The 17,300-nt window shown below is 39.9% G+C and overlaps 1 protein-coding gene across 1 annotated transcript; it reads right to left on the bottom strand.

Annotated features, from left to right (window-relative positions):
- Positions 1–92: 92 nt before the first annotated feature.
- Positions 93–12,036, bottom strand: TOMM20L (translocase of outer mitochondrial membrane 20 like). Its single transcript, XM_027842898.1, has 5 exons — positions 11,901–12,036; positions 11,433–11,479; positions 8,487–8,568; positions 1,209–1,351; positions 93–266 (listed from the first exon to the last, which is right to left on the bottom strand). Exons 1-5 carry the CDS (start codon positions 12,034–12,036, stop codon positions 189–191), a joined length of 486 nt encoding a protein of 161 aa, XP_027698699.1. The 3' UTR covers positions 93–188.
- Between the last annotated feature and the right edge of the window lie 5,264 nt (positions 12,037–17,300).

The raw sequence follows: 17,300 nt of genomic DNA, 5'->3' as shown, positions 1-17,300 counted from the left end.
TGTGACTGTTAATTTTAAAGCAAAGTATGTGTTCAATCATGTATAACATAAAAATTATTTTTATTACCAAAAGTAAAGTAAGTGGCAACATTTAAGTTCATATTTTTATCAACAAGCAGCTGTTTATACTAAGAATTACCATAATATCCAGACTGGAGTCTTATCTGGTTACATTGCTGAAATATTTTTCACTCAGGATCATCCTCAAGGCATTCCTGTTCATTCATTTCTGCCTCAAATTGCGGTAAATACACAAGAGTTATTTTCTGATTATTTCAGTGCATAGTCTTTCCTTTCCTCTCCTTCATTCTCCTCTCCCTCTCTCCCTCCCTCCCCCGTCCTGCCTTCCTCTGCCATTTTTTCCTATGCCTCTAGGAAAAATGCCATCTGTGACTAGCACTAAGAAGTGTGTTAATTCACAGCCATGCTCTTGAGTGGAGCCCATGGTCTTTACACAAAATATGAGAATGAAACCTGCATGTTTAGGTCAGACCATCAATATGTAATTCATTTATCGTCACTTAAATTTGGGTTATCCAGATTTTCTCACTAAAAATGCCCAAATGAAATAAAGTAAACCAAAGCTAAAATAGAATATTGGCTAAATAAATGTAAAAATGAAACAAGCATCTTGACAAGTCATAGTTGACTCACAGGCATAAAAGAGGACAGATTTTGGTAAACATTTTTAATCTGGTGGCAAATAAAAGACAACTGTAGCCAACAATTATCTTATTGGGGTAAATTCCATTCACTACAAATATGAAGTTGTAGTTAGACTTTAAAGACTTTTAGGTCTAAACTTAACAATACTAACTTGTGTTTCTGTCATTGATGGAAGGAAAAAAAATACATGATGTAACTTGAGAGGAAAGGGGAAATCTCCACAATAAATTTTCATATACTTTTTTAAAAAGCCTCCTTTAGAAGCTGACCATGTCATTTCATTATCCAGCCTTATCAGACACAGCTGTTAATAAAATCCTGAAGTGCAAAAAAAATTCTAAAATTTGACAAAGGATATCTTAAAAGTGTGACAAACTTATACCACATCTCAACAAAATTATTCATTAATTACTCTAGGACAGTAGAGTAATTTTAGAAAAGGTGCGTTTCAGAGTCCTTGAACGTGAATATACACATACACATGAATATAAAATTTCTTTTTCCCATCTTTATTTCACCAAAAGAATGAAATCTACACATACCTGGCACACCAGGGGTAGTTTGCGCATCAGCATATCAAATACCATAGGGGGCAGCGTTTGTTTGAAAACCTGCAGAAGTTTCTGTGGCTGCCCACATACTAAAATGGCATTGCTGAGATGTTCAACTCCCATTCTGGGTTCACCTGAAACAAAGGCATGGTGGTTTTGAATGAAATTCCCAAATTTTTTTTTTTTTTAGAATATCAAGTCCCTTTACCACAAAATGCCAACACTAAACACTTTAATTAGAGTGCAGCTTGAAAAAACCTGTCATTAAAGATGGGAACCTTCAGTTTCAAATGCAGTAGAGTCAGACAAGACTTCCATCATACATAGTATCATATAGGCAAAGTATTAGATGAGAATTTGCACAGCAAAGCCTACTTGGAGACTTGGAATCTCAAAGTGGAAAAGGAAGGCTGGTGAAGCTTAGGCTGTAATAGGTACAGTTTGGGAGTGTTAACAGCCTTTGGCTTTGAAAATTTAGCTCTACAGTGTTGTATTTGAGTTTATTTAATAAAAATAGGAGGATTTGGTAATCTATTTTACAATTCTGGCAGTTTTTATTTAAGACTTTTGGAATATACACAGGATATGAGATAATGTAAGGTTTCTTTTAGCAGTATACATATGCTTGGTATGTCTCAGATGAAATGCAACTGGTCTATTGGTTGTAAGAAACATGTAGGATTCGTTTATCAAATACTGTCCAACTAGTACCCTGTGTTAATTTGTGCATTAAGTTCAAAAAATTGAAGGAAAAAAATATTTTGATTTTATCTCTCAGTGAGGTACTCATAATAATATTATGGACTTTCTGCTACTCCCTTATACAGTCATCTCATTTTGTAGATGAAACCAACTTGCACAGTTGCATGTACCTTGTTAGTATTTTGCTCACAGGTAGTAACCATATGTATCAGAGACAGTGTTTTAAACCCAGGTCACCTGACTCTATACCACAATGCCCTTCTTTAGCACAGGATTCTTGAGATGATCATTTGTAGTTAAATATAGTTAGAATTGAAAATTGGATCATTAAAGAATGAGATTAACATTCATGCTGATTATCCCCTAAAACATCCTGACCTGCCAGGTCTTCAGTCTCCTCAACTTCTGTCACCTACCTACTCCTTCAGTCCACCTTAGTCACACTCTTGATCTTACCCTAGTATTCCACTATAAAGAATTCTTATATTCCATGATTTAACCATAACCTCCTCTGGTTGAACCTCTCCCTATTCCCTCACTCCTAAACCTATTTTTTGCCCTCAGTGGGGCTTTTAATATCCTCTGAGGTCTTTACCCCTACTCTTGCTGAAATTCGTTTTCCTCTCTCCCCAATATTGACCTTCTGCTCCTACTCAAATACTAATGAATACATGAAGTCACACACTGTGCTGACTGAGTGCCCTGGAAATGTTTAATTTCAACTGGGCCTTAAGTGTAGCATGACTATCCTTTTACTCTTTAACTGATTCACTATCCTGCATTCCACAGTGGATGCTGCAAAGTTTTTCATCTCTTCTCAAGACTCCTACTCTTTCTCCTGAAAAAATAGAGGCTATCAGTCTTTAGTTCCCTCTTCTCCCTTACTCTGAATCTCAAAACCTCTCAACCTCCTGCATTCTCTGCTCTTTTACTCTTGTCAGTCTCTGATGAAGAGGTAGTCCTCAGAAAGGCCTACATCTCTTGTTCCCTTAATGCTTTTCTTCCCCTTCTCCTTCACCCCACTAAATTTTGTCATTTCTGCCTCCACAATAACTCTTAGATATGACCCCTTCTTTCTATAATCACATAACCATCCACCTAGTTGAAGCTCCCATTGTCTCTTGAGTGGCCTACCACAGTAGCCTTCGAAAGGGGTCTTTCTGCCTCAAGTCTTTCCTCATTCCATCTTCCACACAGCTACTAAAGTGATTTTGCTAAAGCAAAGGTCTGGCTTGTCAGTCTTCTACTCAGTAAACTGCATTCATTCCCTATTATTGCCTCCAAACTCTTGTTTGGCATTTAAAGAGCTTCACAACCTGGCCCTACCTTACCTTTCTAAACTTACTGTACATTATTCTCATTCCTGCACTCTGTAGTCAACCTGACTGCCCTTCTTGCTGCTACTTCTTTCATCTCCATGACTTTGCACTGCCTACCCACCTCATGCCTGCAATACATTCCTTCTTTACCTCTCCTTTTTAGAATCCCTTCATTCAGAACTCAAGCACTCTTTTACATGAAGCCTCTCCTCGTACACATACACACAGACAGACACACACACACTGCCAGTGCCCCTACTCCAATGTTATCTGTATTTTGCATGTGTAGTTGTCTCCCCTGCAAGAATATAAATTCCTTGAGGGCAAGAATTTTTTTTGTGTTTGTATGCCCAGCACCTAGCACATAAGCACTTAATATGTCTTCTCTATCCACTGGCTCCTTTTCCCTGCTGCCTACAAATAGGTCCCTCTCATCTTTAAAAAACCCTCATTTACCCCTACAGTCCCTTCAGACTATCTCCTCTTCATAACCAAAATCCTAGAAAAAAATATCTATACTTAATGTTTTATTTCCTCTCATTGACTTTCTCAGTCTCTTGCAATCTGACTTCTGCCATCACTAAACTCAATTACTAAGCATTTATTAAGTACCTGCTATGTGACAGGCACTGTGTTGGACACTGAAGATAAAAAAAATGAAAATCTCTGTTATCAAAGAGCTTACACTGTAGCTAATGACTGCTCTGTCCAAAGCTAACCAATGATTTCTTAATTGCAAGATCTGAGAAGATTTTCTCAGACATCCTCAGTCTTTCTGCAGACTCTGACAGTGTCGATCACTTCCTCTGGGTTTCTCCTTCTCCTGTCTGGTTAGTCTCATTTATTGGATCACCATCCACATCCTGCCCTCCCAGCTGTCCTGGCCATTCTCGGTGACCTCATCAGCTCCCATATCCAGTCCTGTTATCTCCTGAGCTCCATATAACCAATATGTCCAAAATATAACTTATCACCTGCACCCCCATCCTATACATTTCCAAACCTGCCTGTTTCTGTAGAAAGCATTATTACCATCCTTCCAATTCATTCACACTCACTACCTCAGTCACCCTTGCCTCTTTCACTCTTCCTTACCCTGTGTATCCACTTAGATGCCGACACTTGTCAATTCTGCCTCCGCATCTGTCCCATCCATCCCAGGTTTCCTACTCGCATGGGCCCCACTCAAGTTCAGGACCCTATCATCTCTTACCTAGACTATTGCAGTATCCTAGTTGATTGCCCTACCTCAAATCTCCCTTCTCCAATTCATCTTCCACACAGCTGCCAAAGAGATATTCCTAAATCACAAGTCTAACCATGTTACTCTCATGCTCAGTGAATTCCAGTTCCCCAGTGCCTCATCTGTCTGGCATTTAGAATTCTTTACCACTTGGCTTCAATCTGCCTTTCCAGCCTTATACATTTCTCCCCTTCATACGCTCTTCAATCTAACCACATTGGCCACACTCTTATCTCCTGTTTCTGTACCTTTGCACGTCCTGTTCCCTGTGCACTTCTTCCCCAACTCTGCCTCTGATGAAAATCCCTAGCTTTCTTCAAAACACATCAATAACCACTGTTTATGTGATGAACTTAAGGTCCTGTTCACTCCAGTTGTGCCTCCAAAAATATTACCTTGTATTTATTTTGTGTGTATTTTTATGTGTATGCCATCTCTCCTTATTGAATGTAAGCTCCTTGAGGGCAGGAACTGTTGGCATTTTTGTCTTTGTATACCCAGCCCCTAGCACGATGCCTGATGAACTACCGGCCTTTAATAAATGTTGTTCATTGATTGATTGAATGATTATCATTTGTAACTAAACATAGCTAGAATTGAAAAATAAGTATTCAAATAATGGAACATAATCATAGAACTAAGAAGTTAGAAAGTGACTTGGAACAGGACAAATTTACCTTTACATAAGGTAAATTAACTTGTCCAAGGAAGCTAGTAACAGGCCCAGGTTATCCAAAATTCCTGGGTCAGCCATTTTCCTACTCCACCATCATTCCCCTCTCAGCAAGCATTGTAATGCATAGTTAATCAGTATATTGGTTTTATTGACCCTTACTCCATACAAACAGTATGTAAAGTCTCAAAATATAACACATTTCCTTGGACTTTTATGCAGGAATTATGTCTTTATTATTGGTTTGTTTTAATTTTGCAAAAAAAAAAAAAAACCATTGTAAGGAAAGAAATAGTATGGAATGAATACATGAAAAATACCAAGATTTTTGTTTAAAAAAAAAAAAACTAGCTTCCTTTGAAACAACAAAATTGACTAGAACTTTTTTCCTTCCTAATTCTGTAAGTTCAAATTTTTGGGGTCTGCTTTGGTTTACGGTTTCCCAACTGAGAAATTTTCATTCCTTTGTTTTTGGTAGTTCCATTAAAATGCTTTTTAGGTCTTTAGGTGAAATTGTAATGATTTTTTCTTACAAATAAGGACCTGAATAGCATTGTGTCCTAATGTATGATTTATTATGCCCAGATATTTGAATGTGGTGTTTCAAAAGAAGATGAAAGAGAAACTTTACTACTAAAAGCAAAAACTGCTGTTCAATTTGGTCAATTCATTTAACAAAGATAATTCGGTCAAACCCTTTATTTTGTGTCATTTCATTTTAGTTGGTCAAACTGGTGGTCCCATCCAGTCAGTCATAATTAAAAGGACTACAGCTTAGACATTTTTCATAATCTTAAGGATTTTGTTTTATTTGCCTTTTTAAGTTTCTTCAGCAGAATTTTAATTGTAGGTGACAGAGAAAGGAAATTAATTTTAAAATGAGTAAAGAGGAAGGATATTACAAAAGTTACACAAAACTGGAAGAAATATCACAGCATTTAGTAGCCTTAAACATTTAACAAAGAAAAAAAAGTTAGGTCCATTTTAGCTACTTCTAATCCTCGCCTACATCTTAAGTAAATTATGACAACTCCCATTTAAGGACCTCTTTACAGTTTACAAATCACTTTGCTAAATGACCAGAAGGGCCCTAGGGAAGGATTTCTCAGCCTGGTGTTTTTTAAAACTTTAAAAACCAAGAAATATGGAGTTATATTTGAGATACCTATGCCCAAAATTATAAAGTTGTTTTCTACGGTCTGTGACCCAACCCTCTCTTAGTTTGACCGATATTATTTTAAATGTTAACACTTAAACTATAAAAGCAAATAGAAGTAAAATATGAAACTCTGCAAGTTTTTATCTCTAGATAACACTGAGGTTTGGGCATTATAGGCATTGTTAGCACTATTTTGCAGATAAGGAAACTTTGACTCTGAAACTTGAGGGACTGCTTATGATCACATAGCTAGTAATAATTACAGGCAAGGTTCAGACCTGGGTCTTTGATTCCAAGTCTACCACTTTTTCCTCAATTACCACACTTCCTGTAATTTTTATGTATTTTTCCTTTGATTTGCAATTCAGCATTTTCCCCTCACCATAATCAGGATTCCCAAACCAACATATTTTGGAATAGATGGGAAAATCATGATTTGAAAGATTTTTTTAAATTACTCAAATCCTGTATACCAAACTATGTCAGTTCATGGTCAATCATTTTTTTCTTCTAACAGCATTCAGTTACTCAATTTTTAAAGTTACTCAACATAAAATCCATTAACATGGTAAAATTGAAAGACTACTAATTTTAGGGACAGAGGATATGAGTTCAGATCCCAGCTCTGCTGCTTAGTAGCTTCATGAACAAGGCAATTAATGTAATCTCTCTGGGCCACAGTTTACTCATCTATAAAATGAGGAAGGTGGGACTAGTGGACCTGGGGTCCCTTCAGCTCTAAATCTATGATCTTACCAGAACAATCAGGTAGTTCGATGGCACAGTTGATAGACTGCTGGGCCTGGAGTCAGAAAGACTCATCTTCCTGAGCTCAAATCTAACCTCAGACACTTACTCGCTGTGTGACCCTGAGCAAGTTACTTAACCCTGTTTGCCTCGGCAAAATGAGTTGGAAAAGGAAATAGCAAGCCATTCTGGTATCTTTGTCAAGAAAACCCCAAATGGGGTCAGAAAGAGTTGGACAGGACTGAAAATGACAACAAACCGGAATAATTAACTAAAATATCTCAACATAAATATTAACTTGTAATCATTTTTAAGGGCTGTACTATCTTAAAGCCCCAAATCTTTATATTTTTAACTTTAAAGTCAGAATTATAGAGATATATGTAATTAGCTTCCCAGGTTCTTGGACTTCAGCTTTTGATTCAGTGAACTGTCAAAGTCATGTTCTTTTTTAGATGCAAGTTGAAGACTAAAATATTCAGAAGAAAAGAGATGTAGAGATCACAGATCCTTCCACAGGATTACACAGAAATCTCCAGTGCATTTTTTTAAATCAGGTATATCTGTATTTGATACTATATGGTAAGTAATGCCTCATTTTTATCTAGAAATCACTTTATATGGAATCTTCATTTGTCTAGAACGAACTTGCAAAACACAGGATAGAAACAAAAGAGGCCTCCCAGCAGCCAAAATATGTGTCAGGAAGGCTCTGCAACTAGGCGTGGGTACTTTACTTATAGGAGAGCACCTTCAGGCCCTAACACCAATACTTTTAAATCTTACTGAAGGCATGATTCTAACAGATGGTTATGATTCCTAAAACATAACAGATTAGAAGTAACAAAATAGAAAGGGATGAGGAAACTTAGAAATAAGACATCCTGGCAACAGTAAGAAGAGTCAGCCGGTGCAGTATAAACACCGGAAAGAGGAGGAGACAAAAAATTTCTGAAAAGCCATCTGGGTCCTCTTAGTCTAAAGACAAACAAGATTTGAGAAAATCACAATTAGAGCACACTGCAATAACTGTATCTGTGTTCTATATGCTTTTTTCTTTTAACAACAAATGATCATATTTATGTAGTTTAAGGATTTCCAAAGCTTTTTGCATGTTTTCTCTTTAGATCCCTGTGACAACCCTTATTCCTTAACAATCTAGATAAATGAGTTATTACTTATAATTAACCTTTTCTCCTACCAACTCCAATTTGGCCATATAAACTGTTGACACTCACTGTTACAGAATTTGGTTGAACAGAATGATAACATTAGTTTAACTTCAGTAAAGTCACAAGACTGAAATTATATACCAAACTCATCTAACTGTAAAATATTAACAGTATTTATTCCTTCAACTGATTAAAAAATATTGAATACCTACTTTCAAAAGTAGTTGCTTACAAAAGAATGATTATAATCTTACCTCTGGATAACCAAAGTTCTCCCATTTGCATCTCTTGAAGAAAGAACTCTTGCAATTTTTCATTCTTCAGAGACTCTCCAGTCTAAAAGTTTTACAAAATATTTAACAAGCTATTTTAAGGTAATAAGTCAAATCCATGTAATGACTGATAAAAATATTTAATTTCTTTTAAAAAACAATTTTATAGGGGCAGCTAGGTGGCGAAGCGGATAGAGCACCAGCCCTGGAGTCAGGAGGACCTGAGTTCAAATGCGGCCTCAGACACTTGACACTTGCTAGCTGTGTGACCCTGGCAAGTCACTTAACCCCATTGCCTACCCAAAAAAAAAAATTTATATCAATTTCTAAACCTAAAAAGTCACAATATAGTTTTATGCTAATGTTAAAATCACCTTCAAACAAATATTCAATTGCAACTAATAAAAATGTGTGATACATTAAAGTTTAGTAGAAACAGGATAGTTCTAGTTTCACCATCTTTTGCCCAACTTACTAGGTTTGACTACAGCTCAGATCACATTAAAATGAATAGCACTAAAACAACGAAAACTTAGGTAACACAAGCATTCTTTCTTTATTCCCTTGGGACACATAGGGAGGAGAGAGGGAATGGATGGTCGCAGCTCCCCTTCAGATAGGTATAGGTATGCCAATCGGAAGTGGGGATTGGCAAGTCAGAGATGCTGCTAGTATGATATGGCCTGGCTGTGACTCTTAGGAGAGTGATGACTTGGCTGTAGGAAGAAGACACCAAGGCAGCACATGTGGGCTTCAGTCTGCAAATCAGGTTGACGTGCCTAGGTTTAGCCAAAAAATATCAGCCTCATTACCTGCCATTCCAGTACTGCGGCTTCATTTCTGAATGGGATGGGCTGGATGGTCTGTGAAGTCCCAGTTCTAGAACTATCTACGATCCCGTGGTGGTTGAGGTTTTCCCTGGGAAACTAATTTTGAATGTGGCCAAGAGAGGCAGACTTGTAGTGAAAAGAGCACCGGACTTGAAGTCAGCAGAGCTGAGTTCAAGCCCTGCTCTCCTACCAATCTATGTCATCTCTGCATGGGCCTCATCTGGACCTCATTTTCCTCTGCTGTAAAGTGAGAAGAGCAATATAATATAGATAACCTCTAAGATGCCGTCACAGCCCGCTCTCTTTGGGAAAAGTGTCAGCCAGATAAGAGGAAAGGGTAAATGATAGCAGAAGAGAAGGAAAGGTTACCTCACATTTCAATTTTACTTAAGGACATGCCTAACTATGCCATGCAAAGTCATCTCTTACTGTGGCTAGCCTTGAAAACAATTTTGAAGTTTTAGGCTCTTCCCACTTCCCTTATCACTTCCTTTTTCTTTCCTTTCTGGTAATAATTCCAACACTATCACCCCTCCTTGTATTTAATCTGGATTGCCTTGACTCTCAAAGAGTGAAAAGCATGAAGGTATGGTGGCCAGAATAATTACCTCCTTGAATCATTCCAAACCCCCTACCATACTGCACCTTACTTTATGAGATCAGCCCTAATAAAACCCCTCCTATATATTCTCAATGTGTGTAGCTTGTACTGGAGGAGAGGGATGAAAGATAAGCTTTTTGCAGCTCTTTTGTCATCAACTTGTAATTAGCTTCCTCATGATGGTCTGTCCCCCTTAATCTCCTGCCATCTAGATTCTACTCTGCTGAGCATGTAATCTCTTGATACCAAATTCAGTGGCCTTTTCTCAGGCATCATTCTTGACTTCCCTAGCATTCCATGCTTCTGATACCTTTTTCTATCTGAATTTTCTCATCCTTTAGATTCCATGACAGTACAGTACACTGTCCTAGTTTTGCTCCTACCTCTCTGACTTCTTGTCTACATTACCTGTCCCTAGGATATGTTCGTTGACCCCCTTCTCTTTTCTCTCTGTACTCCGGTGAGATTATATGTGTAAAGGACTTCACAAACTTGAAAGTGTCGTATAAATGTCAATGATGGTGCAATGAGGAAAAATACTAGCTCTGGAGTCACAGAATCTGGTTTCATATTCCTGCCTCTATACTTATTACCTATGTAACCTTGGGCAAGTCACTTTATCTCTATGGGCCTCAGTTTCGTCATCTGTAAAATGATGACCTAAGGTCCCTTCCTTTAAATCTATGATTCTATATTTTAACAACTATTAGATATTTATAGGTCATGACTTCATACTTAATGTCTAAAACCAAAGCCATCTTTACTGCTGACTATTAAACTTCTCTTGACTTTCCCATTTCTCTCAGAGTTCCCTCATACCTTCCAAATCCCATTCAAACTCTGCCCTACAAGTAAAGACCTCCACAATCTGGGCTGTACCTCTTGTTTCAACTTTATATATAGCAGACCTGCTCCCTTGCATCTCTGCTCATGCCACACCCTACACCTAAAATGCTCTACCCCTTGCTATACTTAGCAAAATTCTGCAGGATCTAGCTAAAGTGCCAGCTTTTCCTCCAATCTGAATCAACCCAAGCTGCTTCTATTTTCAATTCTTTCAGCACTTTGTTAGTTCCACTCACATTAGCACATTCTATGAGATGATCCTGTTTTTTCATTTTTCCTGTAGCATCCCCCTCCTAAACTGAGGATTAGGGGTTCATAACCTGGAGTCTGTGGCCTTTTTTTCCCAACATTTTGATAACTTTCAATATAATTGGTTTCCTGCCCCAGGCATCTAGGACACACAAAAAAAGGTTAAGAACTCCTGCAGTAGCTAATGGGGTGGCGTCTAAGCAGCGTCGTCTATCGCTCAAATTAAACACCCGTTTTTTCCGGTGCATACTCTATTAATTTCTCTCTTACTCCAATTTTGTCGGTAGCAAAAGTGTACTCACTCTAAAAATAACACCCTGGCAAGCAGTGGTCCAAACCAGCATATTTAAATGGAAAAAGTACTCACTATAAAGTTACACCAGTGTATTTAAAACACTTCACCTGCACACCCTGTTCCTTAGCCTTTTTTTGCTGCTCTGCTCTTCTTTCTGTGAATCCAATGATTGAACTTAGTTCGTCGGCTTGCGCAGCAGCAGCCCCTCTCCCTAGGACTACTGCGGGAATTCAGGGTGGCGTCTGCACATGGAGTGTGTTCCTTTGGGGCCAGGCTGGCACTGCACGAGGATGCGGGGCCAGCACCCTCTTGGCTGGACCACCACGACCAAGGTAGCTGATGGGGGCGGGCAGGTAGCTTCCCTTTCTGACCCCACTCTCCGTTTCCTTTCCCTCTTTGAGGGGGGACAGGACATAACAAAGTGGAGACCTGGCCTTGACTTGGGAGGGGAAACCTGGAAATCAAACAAAGCAAAACAAAACCAAAAAAACGGGTCTCGAGGGCCCTGAGCCGGGCCCGCCCTCCAGCCAAGCCACCCCTCCCCATCCCGGCCCCAGCGGGAGAGACGCACTCACTGTCCCGCAACCGCCGCTTCAACTCGGGGTCGTCCCTCCGCTTCTGGTCGAAGTAAACGCAGTAGCCAAGGAAGGCGACCGCGCCACAGGCGCCCAGGGCGGCCAGGAGATAGAGGAGGGTCCGCACGCAGGGCATCCAGGCCACAGGACCCAGGCCAAGCGTTAGTCTCGGAACCCCCTGACGCCGGGCCAGTGGCTGCTGCGAGCCAGCCCCCAACCCCTCACACACACACCCCGACCCCCGCCCTGAGGGCACGCCCCCACCCCTCATGCCCGCACACAATGGGCACGCCCATTCAATCACCTTCAGCAGGATCAAACATCAGGTCCCCGGATTGGCTTTTAAAGGCCTTTATAACCTGGCCCCTACTTACTCTCTCTCCTGAGACTTTTCGATCCACTAACTCTGGCACCTGTTCGAAGAAGACCCTCCATCTCCCACCTCCGGGCATTTTCCTGTCCCCTACCCCTACAATTCTTTCCCTCCTCCCTATCTCAGTCTCCTGGCTTCCCAGGCTTCCTTTTAAATCTTAGCTAAAATCTCACCTTCTGCAAGACTTTCTAGACCCCCCCTTAATCTTAGTACCTTCTATCTGAGATTATCTCCAATTTATTCTTTACATACCTTGTTTACACATTTGGCTTTCTTTGTATCCCCAGAGATTTGCCTTTCGGTGTATCCCCCAACAGGTGCCTGGTATAGTAGGTGTTTAATAAATGATTGTTGACTTGACCCCATACATATGACCATACTCACCACAGTCAGACGCTCCTCTGTACCTAACAAAGCTACAGAGTCACGTTCCCCACATGAGACCTCTGTCCTGGACCAGGGTCCCTTTGTTTCCCAGTCTCTCTGGTTCTCAAGAGTGTCCTGAGGAGGAGAGGACATAGTGCTGTTACCAACCATTTTATTAAAGACCCTTCCTCGTCCCCGCCACAGTTTAAATCAGCATAAACACCGGTTAACAGGCTGAGCAAGCTCTTCCCACTGCTGTCCCCACTGCTGTCAAACTCAAATAGAAACCGGAGCCACTAATCTATACATAAGTATTCCTGAGGGCCTCATATAGACAGTTTCAAAATGGAGTGTTAATCTTTTATTGCATTTTTATTAATTTTCTTAAGTATTTCCCAGTTATATTTTCATCTGGTTCTAGCCACACTGGGGGAGTGTTGTGGGCTGCTTCATTTTTGACACCTCTATCTCAGAACACTATCCCCATTCCGTGTCCAGAATGCATACACAATGGGGCAGCTAGGTGGGCACTAGATAGAGCTCTAGCCTTGGAGTCAGCAGGACCTGAGTTCAAATTCGACCTCAGACACATGACACTTACTAGCTGTGTGACCCTGGGCAAGTCACTTAACCCCAATTGCCTCACTAAAAAGCAGAAAACAACAACAAAAAAAATGCATACACAATACACATCTAAGCACACACACACATTCCACCACATACACAAATGTGTAAGCATCTCCACTCTACACATCACCTAGCAAAATATGCATAACGGTAAAGCAATAATACCATTAGTAGTCCCACAGAATAACAACATATGAATTTTAGCATATACACAAATAAACAAAAGTATGCATGGCTAGCAAATATATCAATGTTATATGCACAACAGAACAAAAGCAAATAAACTTAAAGAAGAAAATCATAAAATGAAACTTTATTCAAAATATAGAGTAATTAACATGTATCGATCACATATGGCTCCCCAGAGGAGGGCTGGGATACTTATCCTCCTTCCTCCTTCCAGAGGACTTCCCCTCTCCCCCACCAGATCCTGCTCCCTCCTGCCCCTGAGGTAAGGTTGAGATAAATGATTTCTTGCCCTCTAACTGGGCTTCTGGAAGCCCCCCAAACCACAATACTGCCAGGGAGGGAGGAGATAGTGGAGGTCAGAGGAATATGAGATGAGAAGAAGAGAAAAAGAAGCTCATGGATAATAACTTGATTTTTTTTTCTTTAAATGAAGCAGGGGAGGAGTGTCTTAGTTAAAATAGTGAGGAGAAAGGGTTCTGTGGGAAGGTTGAGGAGACAAGAAAGGTAAATAATATCTCCCAGGTGAGGAGGAGAGGTTGGTGAATAACAGCAATAGAGGGAGATCCTGCAAGTTGTAATGGGAAGCGAGATGTCTTCTGATTTCGTGTATTCATTCACCATGACCATTGACTGGGAGATGTGGAGGATAGGATGAGAGAAGCTACTGCCAGCAATAGAGAGGGTGACCAGGCATACAATGCCATCCATAGGGAGCCAGGTCTCAGTGAGTGCCAGAAAATGGAAGGATCGCTAGGGACAGCAACAGGTTGCCGGTCCAGCCTCCTGACCAGGCTCCCAGTCTTCTTGCCATACACCTCCTTCCGCCTTGTCATGAAGCAGGCTTCTTGAGGCCTGTCAAGACATATCATCATCATGTACCTCAAGGTCAGAACCTCAAGGGATAACCTTAAACTTCCTAATCCAGAGGTGGGGAACCTTCACCTTCGAGGCCACATGTGACCTTCTAGGTCCTTGGGTGCGGCCTTTTGACTGAGTCAAGGTTTCATAGAACAAATCCTCTTATTAAGGGGATTTGTTCTGTGAAGTTTGGATTCAGTCAAAGGACTGCACTTGAGGAAGCCACATGTGGCCTTGAGGCCACAGGTTCCTTACCCCTGTTAAAACACATCTTCCTCATCAGGCCTTTCCTGATCCACTTATACTCTGCCTGGACTCATGGTTTCCTCAGTGGTTAACAAAATCCCACCATCTTTTACTTTCCAAATTCCAGTGATACTGAACCCCTTGCCAGGGAAGAACAAATCTCTCTCTCCCAAATGCCAGCTGTCTTCATTCTCATCTACCTCAATCCGATCCTACCACTGTGCCACTACAGATGTGCCTGAACCTTCTCCTCTGCCCTCTACAATGCTGGCTCCATAATTAACAAACACTCTCATCTTTACACCTCTTCCTCTAGCCTGCTGGTCCACCTTGGAGATACAAGACACCATAATGTATGAAGTACTTACTGAAAGTCCTAAGAAAATCCTGACCTGTTAAATGCATCTGTAATATGCTTAAAAGTCTGGATACTGGCTCAGGAGAGTTGAATTAAATCAGAAATACAGGCCATGAACAAACTTGATGGTGTCTTTGTGAAACCCACTATAAGCCATCCATGAAAAGAAAATGAGTCTCTGTGTGTTGGAAATTTAGAGATGCTTCTTGGAATTCAGAAGGTCATGAAGGCAAGGCCTTATCTCTATCCGAACAGAACCAATAAATTTTCAAAGTTAACCATGGAATGAGTCAGACTCTACCTCATTTATTCTCTCCCTTCATTACCCCTACAACTAATAATAATGCCCAAGGATCCCAAGAAGTACATCAGGTAGCAATGCTAATAAATAATGTCTTGCTCTTTCACCAGTCACTGTCTTAGAATCCCTGGGAAGCAAGGAAAACTGAAGAAACATTTTAAACACACCTCAGATTTGGGGACCATTGTGTATAAAAGGGAGAATTAGAGAACGATCTTCAGTGCAAGACATGACCTTAGATGGTGCTTTAGTTAGGTAAGTCCCCCCTCAAGATAGATGTGGCAGTCTCTGTCTCTAGCCACCCAGAGGCCTTAGATGGTAGAGAGAACATTCTTCAGTAAATCTGTGTATACCTTTACCCAAGGACTCTTGTTCCTGTCCTAGTAGGCATGCTGATTTACCACAATACTAACTCATTTAGAAAGCATTTCTAAATGGTAAGTGTTGGAAGTAATATGACAGGAAAAATCACACCCCTCTCCTTTTCAAATTACCTATATAAATCTAAAGTAACACAAATTTGCTTGGTAACTGATTGGATATAAGGACTGAAGGAAAGGGTTGAGAATGACTGCAAGGTGGCAAACCCAGATAATTGGAAGGAGGGTTAAGCCTTCAACAGAATTAGGGAAGTATAGAGGGAATTCTTTCTTTCCTTTTTTTTTCTGTTTGGTGAGGCAATTGGAGAGAATGATTCTTTCTTGAGAGGGTAGGTTCAGGGAGAATCGATCAACAAGCATTTATTGAGCATTGGCTAGGTGCCAGGCCCTGCGCTAAGTGCTTGGGACTCCAAAAACAAAAGGGAAACAGTCCCTGCCCTCAAAGATCTTGAATTTGAGATGTATATGGGACATTCCTGTGGAGTTGACTAGCAGGAATTGGTGATTTGGGACTGGAGCTCAAGAGATTAGGACTGCATATGTAGTTTGAGGAGTCACCTAACTGCACAGAGATCTTCCTGTCACACTCTCTCCTTTCCTATCCATATCAAATACAGATGTTAGAATAAGTTATCTAAATGCTGTTTCCATTACTTTGAGAACTTTACAATGGTTCCTTTTTCCCTCAACCAAGTATACAACTGATCCTCCTTTACCTAGAGTCACATAACTCTTTGAATCTTAGAGAACCATCTCGTGCAAAACCCATGATTTAAGAGATGAGGTAACCAAGGTCCTGGGAAGTTAACTTGCTCAAGGTCACAAAAGATTATTATTGTTTTTATTTTGTTTTCCTTTTCATTATGAACTAAATTATCAACCAACATAAATTTCAGTTTACCAAAAAAACAAGAAAGAGGATTGTGTAAGATACCATGAACTTTGGTGGCACCTGGTTTCTTTAATTTTAAATTTAGCAGGGTAGTAACAAAATTGCTCTATTTGGTTTTATCCCTCATTGTACTTTTCTTCAGGGTATTTTTAATGTTTAAATGGTGTATTTTTTATATTTCTATCACTACCTATTAATTCACTGTACCACTCTCCCAAACAAATAGAATCTCTCCCTTGTAACCACTATATGTAGTCAAGCAAAACAAAGAATGGTCCTGTCTGAAATGGCATGTGCCATTCTGCACCTCTAATTTATATATCACTTCTTTGCTAAGAGGTGAGAGATGTCAGATAAAATGATGAATGGCATAACCATAACTGGGTCCATATTTTCTGGCAACTAGTCTCTTTTCACACTTTTCTCATTTCTTGTTTTTTCCCCTTATTTCTCAGGTTATCTTGAAGTCAATTTGCTCGCCATACTTTTCTCCCATTTGTGCCTTATGATCTCCATTGGTGAAAGTGTTGCCCCCCCAAAAAAGTGGTTAGTATCCCGAAGAAATTACTGTATTCATTTTTTATCTGTGAACATATTGTGTTCTCCTAGTAGTATACTTTTGCTTAAAACTACACCCTTTCTTGACAACCTGTATAAGTTCATTGAGGGCAAGGACTATTTCTATTTGTAGGTGTATCCACAGCACCTAGCATAGTGGCCTGCATTTAGTAAGTTCTTTACAAATATTTTTCGATTAATTTATGAGAACCATAGCCTTGAACTGTGGATGTATGAATAGTACCAGATTCA

Source organism: Vombatus ursinus, unplaced genomic scaffold (assembly GCF_900497805.2).
Source record: "Vombatus ursinus unplaced genomic scaffold, bare-nosed wombat genome assembly UNPS02014893.1, whole genome shotgun sequence".
NCBI classification, from domain to species: Eukaryota; Metazoa; Chordata; class Mammalia; order Diprotodontia; family Vombatidae; genus Vombatus; species Vombatus ursinus.
Note: the sequence above shows the minus strand (reverse complement) of the source record. Positions and strands in the feature narration are given on the sequence as shown.

Coding starts and splice junctions, on each gene's coding strand:
- TOMM20L (XM_027842898.1), bottom strand. CDS start 12,036: ATGCCCTGCGTGCGGACCCTCCTCTATCTCCTGGCCGCCCTGGGCGCC. Junction 8,569..11,432: donor CTAAGGAACAGGGTGTGCAG/GTGAAGTGTTTT, acceptor TAAAACTTTTAG/ACTGGAGAGTCTCTGAAGAA. Junction 1,352..8,486: donor AGAACTTTGGTTATCCAGAG/GTAAGATTATAA, acceptor CCTTTGTTTCAG/GTGAACCCAGAATGGGAGTT.